The 20,444-nt window shown below is 47.1% G+C and overlaps 1 protein-coding gene across 4 annotated transcripts in view; it reads right to left on the bottom strand.

Moving 5' to 3' along the window:
• The window catches only part of Kif6 (kinesin family member 6), a 285,185-nt gene that overhangs the window by 30,698 nt on the left and 234,043 nt on the right, over positions 1 to 20,444 (bottom strand). For all 4 annotated transcript variants that reach the window (XM_076915376.1, XM_076915377.1, XM_076915378.1 and 1 more), the window contains one exon: positions 8,136 to 8,186. In XM_076915376.1, the coding sequence (XP_076771491.1) occupies positions 8,136 to 8,186 (51 nt within the window). The remainder of the gene's footprint in view (positions 1 to 8,135; positions 8,187 to 20,444) is intronic.

Genomic DNA, 20,444 nt, shown 5'->3' with positions numbered 1-20,444 from the left:
CACATATACAAAGATTTAAAAAAAAATCACAAAGCAACTTCTTGACCTGGAAAGAGGCTGCTGAGGTAATAAATATTTGAGGGACCATATACCGGGACACATGTTTCAGGCACACAATGAAATGTAAACATCCCCTATGTGTCACTAATAAATAGCACTGAGACTCTGGGAATTACACAAAGGGACACCATTGCTGGAGCTCAACTCTGCTCTACAGTCTGCACACCTCAGTGGTTCTCTTTCTCCCAGTCACTACTGGACATCTGAGTTCTCACATCACTAAGCCAGATCTTGTCCATGTGTTGTTGATTCTGGTTTTTTTTCACTGGATGAATGCATCAGTCCTAGCTCGTCACTCTGCTGCCTGACTGGGGCCCTCCGGGCTTCCTGTTTAGTTGGCTGGCTTGTTTGTCTGTCACTGTGAGAACAGTGCTGGGCTGAGTGTCTCCCTGGACCAGGCTTTTCACAACAGCTTCCTCATGGCTCCCCGAGTAGACATTAGTATTTTTGAAATACCAGCTAAAGAAAACATTTTGAGGCAAGGTCCTGCTACGTAGCCCTGGCTGGCCTGGAACTTGCTCTGTGGTCCATATGAGCACAGAGAATACTGTTTTGTTTTTCTGTTGACAGGCACCCAGCTTATCATCAGCTCCTTTGGGGGTGGGGTCTGAGAAAGGCTTTCCCAGCTCCATGACACATGGGTGGGGCTTTCTCAGCTCTGGATCTATCCATCACAAATGGTGATGCGTGTGTGTGTGTGTGTGTGTGTGTGTGTGTGTGCGCGCGCACACACACACACACACACACGCACAGTGGAAGGAAGACATAAAGAGGGTTCAGCTGTACTATGTTCTAGGCTAGAAGCTGAAGTAAAGAGGCTTGCGTTTTGTTTTCTAGATGCTTGATTAAATGTCTTATTGATCCAAATGAGCACATGTGAAGTCTGGATTAGCGGAAAAGATGGCATTGACAACCAGCAACTCCATCCTGAGGCTCGGCAGTGTTTCTGTGTGGAAGCACAACTATCAGTGATCAGATGAGGGGACTCCACCAGCCTTGTCAGTGGTGCTGATAGCTCAGAGCTGCAGTGGGGAGTGGGCTGTGCCTGCTGCCTGGACATTTGCTTCCTTTTGTCCCCTGCCACCGTTGTCAGAGTTCTTTGTGATTTTCTAGCACATGCTGTGTCCGTGCCTATCAGAGATACCCATCACCTGAAATGGAGGCCAGCTCATGGAGTGCACACTTTTCTGTTTCCTGGGGACAAAGAAAGGGATGCTCAGGAGAGATGACAGATCAAGGCTACATACAGGACTAGTAGAACACAGAGGTGTCTGTCATGCTTTTTGTCCTTCTGTTCCTGAGGTGAGCTGTCCTTGTGTCAACTTGACTGGGCTGAGAGCTAAGGAATGTCCAGATCGTATGTAAAATAGCATTTCCTTGTGAATCTGTGAAGGTGTTCCAAAGTGGACTAAGAAAGGAAGAACCACCTTCATCAGTGTGGGCCATCATCCTGGAATCCATTGAGGAAGTACTGTAGAGACATATAGGTCAGGCTAATTTGGACTCTGTGCTTTGATGGGGGCATCTGTCCTCTTCCCATGGTCATGAGAGCTTCTGGTTCTCAGATGTTAAAACTTAGGCCACAACTCACACCACTGATGTCCCTGCTTTTCAGCATTTGGATTTGGACTGGCACCATACCACCCTGCTTTCCTGAGCCTCCTGCTTGCAGAGGGACTGCAGATCACATGACTCTTTTGCCTTTGTAATCAGTCCATCATAATTAACCGGTTCCTATGCATCAGCCTCTACCCTCTTGCTCTGCTTTCCTGAGAGCCTTGACCAGCACACAGAGTGAGCGCCCTTTCCCTTGAGAGATACTGCAGCTCAAGACTGGTGTTGGGCCAGACAGTCTTCATTCTCAACAGTCAAGGGAAAAATATCTGGATGAGTGCAGAAGACTGAAGCCACAGCCTTAGACAGTGGGTAGGAAAGTGAGCTGGGGCCTTCTTGTTCCCAGCCTTCATACTGAGCCTGGAAATTTGACTGTGGAAAGCCAGTCACTTACTATACTTCACCCTATATTCTCACACACAATGGTGGGCTTGAATCCACCCAAGTGGTGAGACTTTGTAGCTGATCTCAGAGAATTCCCTGACTACTTTTGGAACCTCTGAGATGCCATATCATCTGGTGTCATATCATTTTCTTTAGAGTCTTTGAAATTCCAAGGAATCGACATCTCTACTACTTGTTTCCAAGAGGACAGATGTTCTATAACTGACCCAAGCCCTCACTTGTGTCCACACTACAGTGGCATGCATCCCAAAGACAACTGCAGTCATAGAGGTCATGCTCTGTTGTTTGAAGTCCAGAAAGAGCAAGAGAGCCATTAGTTCGTGCCACGAGCTATCAGTGAATGCAGCTAAGTCCCAGGGGCCGTGCTGGGTACTGGGCTATTAATTTGTACAAACATCTCATTTACAGATATTGGAATCCGGGCCCAGAGCCCCTTGGCTGCCTGGCCCATTTGTAAGGCAAAACTGCAATGCTATAGATCTCACTGGTGGGTCAACAGATGTATGGGGACTCAGTGCTGTGTGCCCATCACTTGCCTCAATGTTGAAGATTTTATTTTTGTCATCTTGACACAAGCTAGAACCATTAGAGAAGAAGGGCCTTTTAGATTTTTCTGTGAGCAAATTTGTGGGACATTTTCTTGATTGTTGATTGAGGTAGGAACATTCAGCACATGTGGGAGGTGCCACCCCTGGGCAGGTGGTTTGGGGTTGTTCAAGAAGCAGGTTGAATAAGTCATGGGGAGAAAGCCAGGAAGCAAAGTTCCTTTGTGGTGTCTGCTTCAGTTTCTGCCTCTAGGTTCCTAGCTTGAGTTCTTTTTCTGGCGTCCCCTGATTGTGGACTGTGATCTATAAGGTGAGAGAAAACACCCTCTTCCCAAGATGCATTGGATATCACAGTATCGGCTAAACTAGCATAGAGATGTTCTGTGTAAGGTATGGGGAAGAGAATTGTCACTCCATAGAAGTATGTGCAGAGGAGAGACAACTCAGGAAAGGGCAGTGTGAAGTGTCTAACTTGAGAATTTTCAACAAAGCCACAGGCAGAAGTTGTGCAAAATTTGCAGAACTTCCCATGGACACAAACTAAAAACAGCAAATAGGCCTGTTGTTCTGTCTGAACTGGTCTTGGGGGCCATCATGGGACCCTGCTACTTGCATGCTGGTCCTGCTCACTGTCACTAGTGGTCCTGGGGGTACACTTACTGTCTTGGTCTCTCAGAGTCCACTGTATCCACTACTTGGAAGTCCTTCATCTTTATCTCAAGGCAGTGGGTCTTTTCCATGTCTGTGAGCTGCTAGTCTCACACTGTCAATCACACTGAGCACCCAGTGAAACCTGGGGAGTGTCTGGGTTTGGTTTGTCTCTGAGCTTCTTTTCAGATCTGTGGTAGCCTGATGATCTTAATCAAATGGGGCAAGCAAAACCATGTACTCTCTGAAGAACGGAGCCACAAGAGGTCACTGTGGGAGTTTCTTAAGGAGCAAAGCTGTTGAAGGAAGAGCTGAGGGAAGTCAGTAAGATAGGGCCCAGCCCAAGGAGGCTGGTGATGAGGGTTCCTCGTGTTGCTGAGGCTGGCAAGATAGGAGTGGGACAGAGGGAAAAGGACCTGGAGGAGTAGGATTTAGGGGATCCTACATGTCTTTAGAACCTGACAGCAGTGACTTTGGGTCTACTCATCACCACAAATACAAAAGAGACAGTGGATCAAGCAACTCCACAGAATTGGCAGACAGGTGTCTTCACAGGGTTGGGTCAAGGGAACATGCCAGGACTAGTTCCCCCTCTGACTGACTGCCTCCCCCTTCTGACTGACTGCCTCCCCCTCTGACTGACTGCCTCCCCTCTCTGACTGACTGCCTCCCCTTCTGACTGACTGCCTCCCCTCTCTGACTGACTGCCTCCCCCTCTGACTGACTGCCTCCCCCACTCCCTCAGAGGCTCACTGGGGTCTGGCATTTTTAAAGTTCTAATCACAGCTCTTGTTAGAATTTTGATGGTGATCGGAATGTGACCTAGACCTTGATAGAATACATGCTCCAGAGGAGAGGTGGGGCCTCGGCGGGCACAGTATCCTGGAAGACTCCCACTTTTATCGCCCTCTCCCTGTGGCTGTCAGAGAGCAGGGTACCTGGATCCTATTATCCTGGCTGCTCACATAAACACTTTCTGTGAGTTATGCTTTAATGTCAGACCTCTCGCTTTTATGGAGGGTCGATACAAGAATCATCTGGTTGAACAACACTGGCGTGTCTTTTGTAAAACTGCAGCTGAAGACATCACTCAGTGTCACTTGGTGTCCTTTACGTGAGTATCCACACGATAAACTCCGCCTTGTGTTTAGTTTCAGGGAGAAATTCTATTTCTGCAGATAAATTAGTTAGTATGCTCCCTGCTGTCAGAAAATGGAAACTCAGGAATTCTGGGTGCTTCTTTTTGTTCTGCAGCTAGACAAGAGAGAACCGAATTTACTACCTATGTGTGTAATTTGCTCAGCTGTGGGGTCCACAAGCACTTACTCTGTCCACTCCTTTTAAATGGACTTATTTTATTTTATGTTTCAAATGTCTCATTGTAATTTTTTGAGATGTGTGGGTCTGGAAGCCGTCTGGGGAAGCCTTCGCTAGCCCACTGATTTGGCATGTTTTCTGCTTATGTCGGCTGCTGGGGACATGAACCTGAATTCCTGGGCACCCAGTTTTCAAGGAGCTCACGTTTCTACGTGGAAAATAGCTTGGGAATTATCAGTCATTATAAAAAGAGGCTGGTGAGCTTAGAGATCCGTAAGACTGAGGAAAAACAAGACCTGAGGGAAGAGGCCAGGGGAGTCTTCCTGAGGGGGGTCAAGGCTGAGCCAGCTTTGTGGATGGAAGGGGAAAGGACTCTGGTTTAGAAACTTCAAAGCTGACCTCTTCGTAGTATTTGTCCCCCTTTTCCTAGTTAGACTAGAGACACTCAGAGAGCATGGCTTAGCTCTGTGTCCCTAAATGGACACCAGGATGTCAGGCAAATTGTCCAGGGTAGTGCAGTATGGCATCTGTCCCAGCCTGAGCCAACCAGGCTATCTGGTTTTGTGCATCTATAACCACTTTGGGTCTTAGCTGTAATGTGAGGACCAGCAGGGAAGACAAGCTCTGTGAGGCTCAGGGCTGGGGAGCAGAGAGGACAGAATGGCCTTGCCTGAACATGGACATTGTTTCCCAGGCCTGAGGTAAAAATTGACCCTGGCTTGGCTGGTTTCCCCACCTCATTGCTTCTGATGAGCAAGTGACATGAAAGCTAGAGAAGAAATAGTTATCCCTTGGGGATTTGTGAGCATTAAATGAGAAAATACAGAGAGACATGCAGTGAAAGTCCTCAAGACATCGATGGTTGACTCAACTGATCCATCCACTGCTGTATCACTCGAGGTAGCAAGGACAATACAGTTGTATGTATCCACACTCTCAACTCTCCAAGTAATGCTGTGTTAACGTAACACCATGGTGCTGAATCCCAAGCCAGTGTGTAGGACCCCGTGCTCCTCTAGGGCATCAGTTATGATCATGTCTGTTGTAGACGTTCTTTCAAGTGACCATTGCCATGTCTCTTCTAGGCCACCTTGGATTTCTCAGGCTGCCACATCCAGGTGGCTCACAGGGCTGGCTGCTGTTTGTGCCTCATGCCAAAGTCTTTATGAGTTTTCTTGTCCACTGATTTTCTAAAGGACGCAGGCTGTGAGGAAGTCTGAGTTCCTCCATAGACTTTGGGCAGGTGGTATAAATAGAGCCATGATCTATAGTTGTAGCCAGAAGAGGAAGGAGCAAACCTTGAGCAAGCATGTGTGAACACACTTACATACACAGCCGGCCTCACGGGGTGCTTGTCCGTATTGTGTTAGCAAAGGGCCCAGAGCCCATGTTTAGAAGATTTGCCTATTGCACTGTGCAGATCCCCGTCCACCCCCATAGAGGCGCCGTAGCTGCAGATACCTTCAGAAGCACAGCTTATAATTAGCAAAGAGTGAAATTTAAGTGTTTGTTGCTTTTGCTTTAAAATATAATGCAACTCTAAATTTACATTATTTGATCCTCAACGTCACCTGCGTTGAGGTAACAGCACTCCATATTCTTGACACATCCTTAGTCAATTCCAGTGACATGGAATGAGCCAGCTCCAGGTTGCCCCTGGGTATGGCTTTCCTCCATTGAGGCAATGCTCTCTTTCAAACAGTGCCTCTTATATCACCACTAAATCTATTTTCTTTGGGACATGGGGTTGTTTTTGTATGAATTTCCTTGGACATTCATCTGCTTTTCCATATAGAGATGTGTTCTTATGTAGGCTGTCTGGGCCAGCCTTTCCTGCTTAGTTCCCAGGGTACTCCCAACCAGTCACCCAACCATCCTCCATAGAAACCTAGGGACATACAGAAATACTGATGCTATGTGCCTAAAAGTGAAGGGCGAGGCACAGTGAAGAGATGGAGGGAGCGTAAACTAAAGGCAGGGAAGCAGACACTGCCTAACTCTTGCACTAGATGCCCAAGCGACTGGACATGACAGCAGACATACTAGGAGCGCGACTTACCTTCCCGAAGCCCTCTGCCCTAGCGTTTGACTCGAGTGCCAGCTGTAGGGTGAGGGTGGAGGAGGAAGCCCCCTTCACAGACACGAACCCCTCCTGTTCTGCGGTCACGTGGGACCACAGATTTCGACAGCCTCTTAAAGCACCTGGACAGCAACCAGGAGCTCCGTCCCTAAAGCTAGGAACTACTAACACCTTGTCTCTAATTGGGATAATATGGTTTGAAAGTAAACAGGTCTTTCTGAAGCTCTTAATTAGATTTCTAGCCTGAGTGCCTTGCATTTGAAGCAGGCTGATGGCTTCAGGCACAGCTGGCCCTGCTGCCCCTGACACCTGTGTAGTGTGGACGGCCCCAGGGAGGCAGGCAGAGGAATTAAGGCACTGGGTTTCTGAGAACATTCAGGGAGGCCCAGAGGGTGCTTGCCCCAGTAGGGAGGACCAGACCAGGGAAGGAGGTTCTGGGCTGGGGAGCACAGAGGACAGAGCAGCCCTTGTCTGCCAGCCCATGCCCCAAACTATTGGGCATGCTTTTCCAGGTCCAGGGTAAAAACCACCTCTTGAATGAGTGGCATTTCTACTTTGGTGTTACATCTAATAAGTCAACACTATGAAGGCTGGAGAAGACCCCTAGGTGAGGGACGGGTGGGATGACTCCAGTCCAGTGACATGCCCAGGGAGAGCAAGGGGTACTGGGTACTGGATACTGGGAACTGGGTTTCTTTAATTATGGGCACTACAGGACCCAGGCTATCACAAGGGGGAGCCCCTTGTTTGTAACACAAGTGGTTGAGTCCTAGTCAGCTGGAAAGAGAGGTGGACTTCCCAGAGATCTGTCTCACTAGCCTTTTAGAGAGTGTCACTATCCTCCAGGCAATCTCACTGAGTACCAAATCAAAAGAGACACTTCTGGCATCTGTCTGCCACTGAAGGTGCAGGAGGTCCCGTGGGATGTGACCATGTGGGTTTAATGTTGACATTATCAATGCATTGAAGTGAGTCGACCATTGTAGGCTGGGAATCAAAGGAATGTTCAGATAGACCTGGGGTCATCGTCTTGTTCCAGCAAGCACTAGCCACATAACCACAGGGATCCCCTCCACCTGGACGATTCTTTAACCTTTTGCAAATGTGGTGGTGAAGAAAAGAGCCAGTGTTCATAAGACCAGAGACACTGATGGGTGGGTCACTGTTTTTACCATAGGATGCTGTGTAGGATGTCCTGCCCCTAGAAGGCTCAGAACATCACTTTTGAGGTGCAGAGTTCAGGTGACAATGGAGCAGTGAAGCTTGGGAGAGTAAGGAAGCAGCTGAAACGGTGGTTGACAACATCCAGGTGCAAGCACACAGGCTGGCCATTGGTTTGCTCAGAGAAGGTACACAGACCCCAACCCTTGGCTTCCTTCAACTTTCAGGGTGTTGAGGGATTGTTGTTTAGCTGAATTGGCTTGGACCATACTACCTTCATCCCGAGGGCTAAGCAGTGTACTCACCAATAGCTACTTGCTGTAGGTGCCGCTGACTGATGGTTTCTTTCAGCTGACCTGTCAGAGACACAAAGGAAAATCACCAGAGAGTTTCTAACAGGCTCCAAGAAGGCTTCACCTTAGGAGAACCTGGCAAACCGAGACAGGAAAAAGAAAGTCCAGATTTGGGGAGACCCTGGCAGGCACAGCTTCATGTGAGAGCCCTTCTGTGTCCTGGGATTTATTGGAAAGGAGAATGTGAAGATGGGTGTTAGTATATCAGCATGCATCTCACCTTGGAGGTCAATAGTCTTACGGTTTAATCATGTAAGCCTGTCATTCATAATCTTTGCTGGGGCCCTGGTCTCTTAAATAATTCCATTACTAATGAAGGAAGAGGGAGGATATGGTCCTTTAATAACTTATAAGAACCTCTCTTCAATCCACTCCTTTTTTAAAAGCTGTAGGAAAACTTAATTGCAGGGTATGAGGCACATATAATTCTGGGTCATGTTAGTGAAGTTACAATGTATGCAGATCAAGGTCAACAAGAGTCACCGAGTCCCGTGGACCTGGGATCACAGTGTGGCATCTATTCTGAGTGCCTCTTTCGCAGGAGACGTTTGCAATTGGAAAATGTTCAGTAGAGGGGCGAGGAGACGGCTCAGTTGGTAAAGTGCTCACTGAGCAAATAGCAAACTCAGAACGCACATAAAAAGCTGGGCATTGGACCCCGCCCATGTCTATAATGTCTATAATGTCTATAATGTCTATAATGTCTATAATGTCTATAATGCCAGCACTGGGGAGTCAGAGATAGGAGGCCCCTGGAGCTCTCTGGTCAGCCAGTCTAGCTGAATCAGGAAGCTCTGGGTTTCATGAGAGACCTTGTCTCAAAAATATAAGGCGGAAAGTGACTGAGACACCCAACACCAGCCCCCCCCACACGCACGCACGCACGCACGCATGCACGCACGCACGCAGAGAAAATATCCAGAAGATGGTAACTGGGAGGTGATAGGTCAGAGGTCATGCTCTGTGAGGATTTTTGAGGTTACCTGAGATACTTCCATGGAGAAGGAAGGCCGAGGAGGAGCTACAATAACTTCCTAGACAAGGCAGTGGTGTGTGGGTGCTTTATACTGTTTAACTTGGGAGTGGGTGCATATGGGAGTCAAGCCATAGGAAGGCCAACATGGGGACTTGGAAGGAGGAAGAAACGGTTCACAAGGTGCAGTGCCTGCAAAGAGATTGGGTGTTCTCAGCCTTGCTCTCCCAGGACAGCAACAAGAAGCTCTCAAAAGCACCAGGAAAGAGCATTTTGTGGGTTGTTAGGATTAAAATTCCCATCCTTGGAGGATTTGGGGCTCAGCAACTTTGGGGCTTCATCTATTTTGAAAACCCTAAGGTTTCAGGCTTGAGACCTGGGCAGTTCTGGGGTTAGTGTGAGATATAACACATTCGTTCTATCTCAGTGCTGTTTTAGCATGTCCCAAGTGGGAACTGCGGTCTGGACACTGGGGGGCGCTGGCGAGCCTCACTGATCCTTTGTCTCATGTATTTCCTTTTGCACAGAAAGAACATTCTACAGCTCCACTGTGATGCTGAGTAGACAGTGTGTTCACGGGAGACCTGTTCGATCAGGAGAGATCTAGGTGATGCTGGCAAGGACTGGCAAGGACCGCAGCGCCCATTCAGCTTAACTGCAACCTAAGAATCCACCCTAAAGAACGAGCTAGGCCCCCTTTCCGCAACCAGTTTCACAGAGAAAGCCCTAGAGAATAAATTATTCATGTGGAGTCCACACCTGCTTCACTTCCCTTTTCAGCATTGGGGTCGCATCCACAGGGATTATTTCTGGTTGGCAGGGAGCAACCCTCACACTAGAGAGCGCCATACTCTCCCCAACTTGACTGCCCCTCCAGGTTACACAGCAACAGTTCTTCAGTGATCTCTGAGGTGGGGTGGAGCACTGCCTCCAGGTATGTGAGCACCTAGGGCAGTGGTCCTCAACCTTCCTAATGCTTCCACCCTTTGAAAGGGTTGTTTAACCCCCAAGAGGGTGGAGAGCCACCAGTTGAGAACAGCTGACCTAGGGTGAGGGCCTCAGGTACCTGTATGGCTGTGTGTTGCCTTCTATACTGGGGAAGGTTCTATACTGAGTTGGACCGAGGGCAGGTCTGAGCAACAACTGCTCCCCAGGGAAGTGTGAAACTCTGGGAGTGTGTTGGGAGAGGGGAGCTGGGAGGAAACATGGCTTTGAGTTATTGCATTTTTCATGTGCATACAATGTTCTCTTCTCTTAAAGAAACACAATGCTCTAATTACAGAAAATGAAGATTTAAAAAAATGGTTTCTCATGTTATTTCTAAGATGTAACTATCAAAGTGGCATTTCCTTAAGTTGTATTGTATTAGGTTGTTAAGTTTTAAAAGTAAATGATGCTGACTTAAGTTTCATTAAAAAAAAATCCATTAAATACAGTTTAGCTTGGTAGTAGGTCATTTCTGGAATGGCCCTAAACATACTTCTGCTGCTTTGTACTATGTACTTATGGGAAGCCGCATTCTCAACATGGGTAACTCTAAATCAAAATGTGGATCACCATGGAAAAATGTTGAAGATGCCCTCTTTATCCTGCAGTGTAAAACAGCCAGGTGAGACTGACTTCCCCATGTAAACATCGATCGCATCTGTCTCATTAGCACCCAAATTTGCTTTTGTCTTTAATACCAAAATTGCTCTAAAACATATTTGTGTGTTTGTGTCTGTTTGTGTGTTTGAGGGGTTGCATATACACACGTGGGAGGCATGTGGAAGCCAGAGGTAAACTTTGAATGTCTGGTTCAAGCACTCTCTGACATCATAAGAGACAGGGTCTATCACTAAACGTGAAGCTCACTCACTGCTCTGGCTGGCCGGCCAGTGAGCCCCAGGGGTCTGCACTGGCCAACCCCTGCATAATTACAGTTATGCAGTAGTCTCTATCTTGGAGTGCTGGGACTTCAAGTACGCCCATTGGTTATCAGCCCTGAAAACATACATACAAATAACATTGTATGGACTGAGTAGTTAGTATTAGGCATGTATATGTATATGTGTGTGTGTGTGTGTGTGTCTGTGCACACACGTGTGCATTTAAATAAAAAGGGGCATGAGTATGAAAGACGAGGGTGACATATGGGATAATTTTGAGGGAAGAACGGGATGGAAAAAATGATGTCATTATATCTCTCCAGTGTGCCCAGCAATGCCTTCTCTCAACTCTGTCCTTCTTCACCACAGCAGCCAGTGTCTGACCCAGTCTATCTCCAGTTCCCCTGCTTCCCATTGCAATGATGAGCTCCCAATTCTGAGGGAAGCAGACTTTCGCAGAGTAAGAAGGGTAAGGATTTCCTATAGGCCCTGGCTTGCTCCTGTAAATAAAAAAGAAAGATTGTACCAGGACTGTGAATTCTCTGAAATCCACACACATGCAAATGCACTCTTAGAATAAGGCGCCCCTAAGGGACAAAAAAAGTGGCCTTTATAATGCCACATAAATGATATGATAAAGGCAGTTGTAAAATGTAATTCCCGATGCTCAGTTTTGCTGAGTTGACTGACATCCCCCACTATATGGCATTCAGGGTGGGAGAGCCATATCCCCAAACAAGCTTCCAAAAATAGCCTTATGCCTGACACCTAATTACACTTGCCGGTAGAGGCATTCTTCAGGCAAAGATAACAGTCTCTCTAATCGGCAGGATCTTGCAGCTCCATGGCTTTTGGCAAAGGAGGAGCTGAGGGGGATTGCAGAATTCGCTCAGCATGAGGCTTGCTGTCATTACTACAGTGATAAATTTGTGGGTTTTGGCCAGGATTCTTGGACATATTCCCTGCATAGAGGTAGGGAAGAGATGAGACAGAAACAGAGAAGTCCCTGCCTAGGCAGGAGACAGCTTGAGAGGGAAGCACTGAACCCAAAATTGGGGCATGACTCAGGAGCAGGGTGTGGAGGAAAGAGAGGAGAGCCTTCTTCTAGGGACCACTTTGACATTTAGCAGTTTTTTTCTCTGCTGACTTCCAATTCTATGTGAAAGAAATGACTTTCTCCCTTTCTGAGCCAGTCAATGGAGTGTGTGGCCGTTGGAGCAGACGAGGTACTCTAAGCCTGTACCCCCTCACAGAAACATTCTAGAGATGTGTGGCCTTGGAACACTCACAATCTGATCAGAACACATGGAGGGTGAGCTGTAGGTGGCATGAATGGATTCTCTGGACCTGAGCAGTCCCTGGGAAAAGTGTTAGCATCATGGAGAAGCAAAGCTGATTCTGGATCCTGACAGTTGCTCTGTTTAGGAGGCAAGAGTGTCCTTAGGCCTCATGCTTGGCTTTGTATGTAAGCTAGCTTGAGATCGCACACTGAGTGGAAGCTGGTCCTGAGGACAGCAGTTCACTTAAGATTCTAGCAGCAAGGCTTTCTCCCTTCCCTCCCTGCCTTCCTGCTTCCCTTCCTGCCTCCTCCCTCCCTGTCTCCCTCCCTCTCTCTTCTCCCTTCCTCCCTCTCTCCCTCCCTCTCTTCATGCCTCCTTCCTTCTTTTCCTTCCCTGCTTTTTAGAGAGAGTTTTTCACTATGTAGCCTTGGCTGGCTGCTCTGGAACTATGTAGTAGACCAGGTTGGCCCTGGAATCACTGAGCTCTGCCTGACTCCGCCTTATGAGTACTAGGTATGAGCCACCCAGCCCTGTTCCTCCAGGGATTTTGTGTTGCTGTGCCACACTGATGATGTTTGCATTGCTATCAAGCCAAACATATTCATCACTTGTTGTTCAGTGCTATGTCCATAGCACCAGGTGACAGGGTAGTATGACACTGCAGCCTAAGGAAGCCAGCACACTACAGGAGTCGGCACTGCTGGCCTACATGCCCTTTCTAAGATACCAAACACACCTGACTTTGTTCACCCATGGCAATTTCTCTCTTAATCCTCTTTCATTAGTATAATGTAATACCAGGGGCAGGCTAACTTTATAAGTCAAAGAAGGTTTTAGCTCATCGTTTCATAGCTGAGGATCCAAATAGAGCCATGCAGGCTCTGATGAGGGTCCCTCCTTGGTGACATCACCTCACGGCAGATGGCAGTGGTGGAAGAGAGTGAAAAAAAGTCATGTTGCCAAACAGGAAGCCAGATAGAAGCTGGGATGCTACAGTCCCTTCTTGATAACAAGCCTCCAAGCACCTGGAGGCCTCCACTGACCTCTTGCTCCTCTGGCTGCAGGCAAAGCTCAACAGGCAAACACCTGACCAAGGTTTGGATCCCCAGAGCCCACTCAAAAAAGTCAGGCATGCTAGGGTATGCCTGTAACCCCCAGCCTTGGAGGTCTCTGAAGCTCATTGGCAAGCCAGCCCAGGTGAGAGACTCTGTATCAAGAAAACAAAACAGGCAGATATCATAATGATCAAGAAAAAACAGCTAACTTCCATTTCAGGCCTTCACATGTAAGTGCATATATACACTCACACACAAACGTTTCCCCCAAAAGAAAGTTCCACAAGAACCTCATATCCCACCTACTTCAGTAGCTGTTTTTCTAATATAGCACATGGGGTGGTTGGATGAAGCAAAACTCTGTTTCATTTTGTAGGTAGCTGGAGATGAGTTAGGTAGTATAACAGCTTCCTTCACAACTTAAACATTCTTTCATTCAGGAAGAGCCTCAAATAGAAAGATAACTCAAAATAGCTTCAGGAAGTTCCTGAAACTGACCAGATTCACTAGGCCCCACCCTGCCCCAGTAAAGGAAGCTGAGATGCCAGGCAGACTCACAGACAAGCACATCTGCAAAGAAGACTCTGATACAGTGTCTTTGAGTCATTTCTACTTCTATAAGTAATTCCCCCAAATCCATTGTTTCATCATATTTAAGCTTGTTTGGTCTATTGTGGGCTTTGTATCTGGGGTGAGTAGATGTTTGTGTGTGTGTGTGTGTGTCCATTTGCATGTGTGTATGCATGCTTGTGTGTTGTGTGTGTGTGTGTGTGTTGAGTCTCTTCAGGAAATGTTTGCCATACAACAGTTCAAATCTCAACTTCTCAGTAAGTGCTTTACATCTGTAGGTTGGTCACAATTTCATCATTTGAAAAATGGAGTGGGTATTACTGCAGTGACATGTGTTTGACCATATCTGAAGTTGCCTGGTATGTGTGTATGGGGGTGTACAAATGGGTATATATAATGTATCGCCTAATTTTAGATATCAGGGTTCTTTAATATTTAGCACCAGGAAGTTCCTGTAACTAACAAGGAGCCTAGTGAATCTGTCTAAATGGAGACCACACATTTTCCATGATGGATCCCCCTAAGACCAAGCTGTGGATGCTAAGTCAATGGAAGAAGTTCAGGAGTAGGAGGGTCGATTTAAGAAAGGGAATAACTGAAGTAGATAAAGAAAAGAGTGGGCGTGTCCAGGAGGACTTGCCCATGTGTGCTACAAAGACAGGTATGGTGCATATACCAGGGCAGAGGAGGAGGAGCTGGTGGGATCCTGCAGGCAGACACTAGATTCAGCCATCCAGATGGTGGCTGGAGGAGGCAAAAGAGGAGAAAGAGGGATGCATTGCATTCCTACTGGAGTGTGGGGTCCCAGATAATCCAGGGGCTCAGGAGCCAGGTAAAATGTAGTCTTCTGTCTGGGTATACCAGAGCTGAGCTTCACAAGCCTTAGAACTGGGGCATGGGAAGAATATATCAACTATGTTCCCTGCCTGGAGGGAGGGGTTTGCTCTGCAGCAAGTCACGGTTGAGGTTCTGAATCCATAACGCTGCGGAGGCCAGTTTCTCTGTAATAACAATGAAGATCTGAGATAACCAGTACATTGGATCCCTCGGAGCTGTTTGTAAAAATAATGGGCCTGGAATAAATTAAATGTATAATCCTTAGATGGATTTCCAACAAACAGAAGTATGTAAATCCTTTGAAGGCTTACAATCAGACAATTCGTCCTCTCAGAAATGTAGCTAATGTATAGCTCACTGGGCTTGTTAGGATAATTTTAGAGTCTGTCGAGGCAGGGACGCCATCTCTGCTTGGTACAGCCGTGGTCCAGGAAACACAAAAAGAACAGTGAGAAGGCTTTGCTGGCTTAGGTTCCAAGGCATGCTTCTGAAGTCTGGAAGCAGAGCAGAAATCTACAATGGTGAACTGAGCCGGAGCCTGGAGCCCAGGCTTCTTGGCTCCAGAAGGAGGAAGGTAACTGGAAGTGCACTGTGCAAAACAGTGGTGAGAGCCAAGTTCACGGGTGAGACTGTGGGCTGAGGTGAGGCTCCCGCCACCAGCCTGGAGTGAAGGGGCCTGGGGGTGGGAGAAACACAACACTCCTGAAGCTGTTGTGGGGCTCTGGCTCCCATCCCACTGCAAGGCCAAGGCTGGAGAAAGAGGGCGGAGGAAGGGAGGAAGCGAGGCATACCGGTCCAGCCTCCCTCATGTTGCATGGCTCAGCATCTCTACAGCAGGACCTGCCACGTCCAGGTAGTATTGTGAGGCAGTCCTTCTTACTATCTCTATCAGAGCTGGCTCTGGGTGGGGGAGGGGCTGGAGGCTCTGTCAGCAGGGAGGAGTGGTCATGAAGAGAGCATGGGTAGTGAGTTAGGTGTGCTTCAGGAAAGGGAGGAGGGCTCAGAATGACTGATACAATCTACATGCATAATGTTAGAAAGGAGAGCTAAGTTTATAGTTGAATCTTAAGTGGGTTACAAAAGAGAGATGCTTGTTTGATAGGCAGGTAGGATTTTATGAAGATAGAAGTCCAGAGAGCTGGGTTAATCTTACTATACATACCTATAGGTGTGTGCACATGTGTACAAATGTGTGCAGTATGCAATCATACTCATAGGCATTGATGTGTGTACATAAACTTGTATATTTATTCTCTCTCTCTCTCTCTCTCTCTCTCTCTCTCTCTCCTTTCAAGGATTAAAATCAGACAAATAATGTTTGAATAAGCCCATGCCAAACTCACAGTGTCTCTTCCTACTCCTTTCTCCCTCCCCGCTTCTGCCTACACATCAGGATGTAGCTCTCAGCTACTGCTCCAGTGTCAGCCTGCATGCTACCATGCTCCCTGCCATGATGTAAATGGACTAAACCCCTGAAGTTGTAAACAGACCTCCAATTAAATGCTTTCTCTTATAATAGTTGTCTTGTTCATGGTGTCTCTTCACAGCAATAGAACAATGACTAAGACAATATATATGCATGTGCATATGTATGTATGTATGTATGTTATGTATGAATGCATTATGTATATAGTATGTATGTATGTGTGTATGTATGTATGTATGTATGTATGTATGTATGTGTTTTTAGAGAGTCCCACAAAGCTCTAGCTGGCCTGGGACTTGCTATGTAGACCATGCTGCCCTCGAACCTACAGAAATTCACCAGTTTCTGTCTCCTGAGTGCTGGGATTGAAGGTATGTGCCATCATGGTTCGCTTTGTACATATGCATTTTTATCTCCATGCCTCATGCCTCTTTCTTTTCTTACTCTTTTCTTCTCCCAGTAGGCGACCATTCTAACAGGCTTGATGTATATCCTTTTATCATCTGTAACCTCACACTTTGTTTCAAAGTTTTCTGTGTAATTTTCAAGCTATGGAAGTAATGTCTGTTAAGCCCAGCTACTCAATAGACTGAGGCAGGAAGCTGGCAAGGTCAAGGCCAGCTTGGGCAAGAGAGTGAGACCGTGTCTCAAAATAAAAAGTTACATTGGAAACAAAGATGGCTGGGTTCTGTTCCCAGCATTCCTTCTCCCCCATAACACAGACAGACAGATGGACAGATAGATGAACAGATGGATGGACAGATGGATGGACAGATGGGCACACACACACATACACACACACACACACACACACACACACACACACACACACACACACACGCTACTGTTAGGCTAATGAAACAGTCTATTGCACGCTATGCTTCTGACATTTGTCACACGCCCCGTGAGTTTCTGCTCAGTCTTGGTCTGTCTGTGTTGTGGGTGCTGCCACACTGTCTACACTCAGAGGCTCTAAGGTGTGTCGAGGCTCCTCCAGGACATTGTTGATGGCATGCACTCTCACTGACGGTCAGAATAGCCAGACACCGGAAACAGCCTGGATGGCTAATGACTGAAGAACACACGATAAAATTGTGGTATGCTCACACAGTGGAATATTATTCATGATAAAATTGTGGTACGCTCACACAGTGGAATATTATTCATGATAAAATTGTGGTATGCTCACACAGTGGAATATTATTCATGATAAAATTGTGGTATGCTTACACAGTGGAATATTATTCAGCTGTTAAGAAATATGAAAGTAAGAATTTTGCAGGTCAATAGACAGAACTAGAAATAGTTACTCTGAGTACTGTAGCCCCGGCTCAGAAAGAAAAACATTCGTATGTTTTTATCTCGTATATAGATGTTAGCATTTGTGCGTCAGATATCTGTGTTTTGTTTAGGATATTCACAGTGGTTAGACAGCTAGTCGGGTACCCCGGGTACCCCGGGAAATCTCCCGAGGAAGGGGAAGTAATCAATAGATGACAGAGAGAGAGGATTACTAGGAGCATAAGAGGGAGGGACAGAGGAGGAGGTATGCGGAGTGACAGCTACTATCCCAGGCCTTTTGAAAAGCCATATAGAAGCCCACTCCTGCAGAAGCTTCCTAAAATATGCACACGCACATAAAAGGAGTTTCAATGAAGTCACCATATAATGTGGAAACAATACCCCCAAACACACACCATATATCACCAAATAAAACCCCCTCTGTCAGGAACAAGTTACATCATTTTGAGTTGTTGGCCAGAGAGGCCCCATAAACTCCCCAACATTACAGATTGTTGACAATGCTATTGGCTGTGCACCACTTGACTGCGAGACCTGATTGCCGAGGCCACTGCCTACCTGTATCATAGAGCATGGAGAAAGCAAGCTGGTGTTCGGCTGCCTCCCCTACTGACTAGTAAGAGCTGGATGGGGCCGTGCACGGTGCCAGAGGGTAAGAATGATTATCACCGTTACCTGTGGTAAAGGCCCAGCGCAGACTGTCTGTCACAAGAGGGCCAAATGTTAGCTCGCTCCTTTCTTTCTGGAAGGCATGGTATGCAGAGGCCATCCCAGCAGTCAAGTGACCCTGGGGCCAGCCTCACTGACTTGGACACCAGGCAAGTTGCTAACTGCAACCTGGGGCAGGGTCAGTGCACCTTTGTTTCCTCACCAAAAGAATGGGGACACCAGTATGTGTGTGAGGCTTGAATCGGGGCATGTGTGAGATGCTTTAAATAGGGAAATGGGGACTGGCATACTAAGATGTGTGGGCATCCAAGCTGAGACGGTTGGCAAATAGGGAAAATGTCAGTGAAGAGACAGTGCTGGCAGACAAGACTGAGGATTTACTGTCTGATCATGAAAGACTGTGTGTGCATGTGTGTGTGTGTGTGTGTGTGTGTGTGTGAGAGAGAGAGAGAGAGAGAGAGAGAGAGAGAGACAGAGAGAGAGAGAGAGATGGGGGTGAGGGAGGGGGAGAGAGAGAGCTGGAAAGAGACGGAGATGGGGTGGGAACTAAATCTAAGCAAGATGGATACAGGATGGTAGGATGCTATGGGGAGATGGCTAAAGCATTTGTGGCACATCTGTGAGGACCTGAGTTCCAGTCCCCAGATCCCCTAAAGATGACAGGTGAGAGTGGCTGGCTTCCTGTAATTCCAGCTTCTGAGGCCAAGACAGGGGTCCCCAGAGCAAGCTGGCTGGCAAGACTAGACATATTGGAGAGCTCTGGGGTTGACTGGATAGAAAGGAAATCTAGGGCAACTGCTGGCACTAACTTTGCACTTTCATGCACATGCATACACTCGTTTCCCCCACGTGCAAATGTACACACATGCATATGCACACACACACATGTAAAAAGGAAAAGAAAAACAACAACAGAGCCACAACACTAGGTTTAGCTGGGAGGGTGCAGTTGTAATAACTACTGATATTGCTTTCGCTCTTTTAAACCAGGAGAAGTAAAGGTGCAGAGAGGCTGCGAAAGGCAGGGTTGGTGTGGTAGAGAGACGGTGTCAGATTACAACAGAAGGCATGAAGGAGAAAGGGGAAATGAAGAAATGAATGGAGGGGGCTGCGGAAGTGGCTCAGTGGTTAAGAGCATGTGTTACTCTTCCAGAGGACCTGGGTTTGGTTCCCAGAATCCACAAGGTGGCTCACAAGCATCGGGAACTCCAGTTCTAGGGGATCTGACTGCTGCTCACCTAGCCTTGAAGGACACTGGGCATGCATGTGACGGTGCACACACAAGAAAATACTCACGCACATGTTAAGTGTTGCAGCTCAGAGGGGAAAGGAATCCTGGCAATCAGGAGCCAAGGAATACCACAAAGTAACACCGTACAACAAACCTCACACACGAGACTTGTTGGTAGAGATATGAGAGGGTGGCTGCCTCTGCCCAGGAACTGAGAACAGGAGGCAAGTTTTATACAGCGTTTCTAGTGGGTGGAGTTTTCCAGGGTGGAGATCGGTAGATTTTGGTGAGTTTACAAACCTAGAAGTGGGCTCAGACCTTTTACCTTATGCACATAAACTAAATTTTTATTTTAAAGAGATGAATACATATACAGACTCCTCTGCTTTGTTAAATAATAGCAAAAACTCTCTCTCTGTGTATGTGTGTGTTCACACACACACACATCTGTAGAGGTCAGAAGTTTCAGATCTCTTGGAGCTGGAATTGGAGGTGGTCGTGAACCATCTCAAGTGAGTGCTGGGAACTGAACTCTGGCTTCTACAAGAACATCATTAGTCTTCTCTCCAGTCTCAAGGCAAACATTTTCAAGCCTATTCATTCCAAAATGACATTTCCATTTTCCAGACCTTGACTGTTCAGCTCTCCCCCTTAGTATACTAAATATCATCTGTGGTAAAGTAATGCACTCACAGCTCATTCTCAAAGGATTTCCAGAAAACCCAACTGGAGCAAGCCGATTCCCTCTCTCTGTCCTCCCTCAGGGATTCCCCAAAAGATGTTCAACACCTTGGCTGTCTTGCAAAGGGCAGGATCCTCCCTGTAATTGCTGAGGTCCTCAGCCTTGGATGAAGTCACCAGACAACATCCAGGCTCCAGAGACATCTCTTTCTTATCATCTGAATGCTGCACAATAAACACATTTCAGGAATGTTCTCATTTATTTTTTAAGAGAGATCCAGTAAATGCTGTGACCGGGAGACTCAATTTCTTTCTATTGGGTGTTCATTGGGGCTCCCCATGTGATCGTCAGAGTCACGCAGGATTGGC

Source organism: Arvicanthis niloticus, chromosome 17 (genome assembly GCF_011762505.2).
Source record: "Arvicanthis niloticus isolate mArvNil1 chromosome 17, mArvNil1.pat.X, whole genome shotgun sequence".
Lineage (NCBI taxonomy): Eukaryota > Metazoa > Chordata > Mammalia > Rodentia > Muridae > Arvicanthis > Arvicanthis niloticus.
This window is presented reverse-complemented; position numbering and strand designations above follow the sequence as displayed.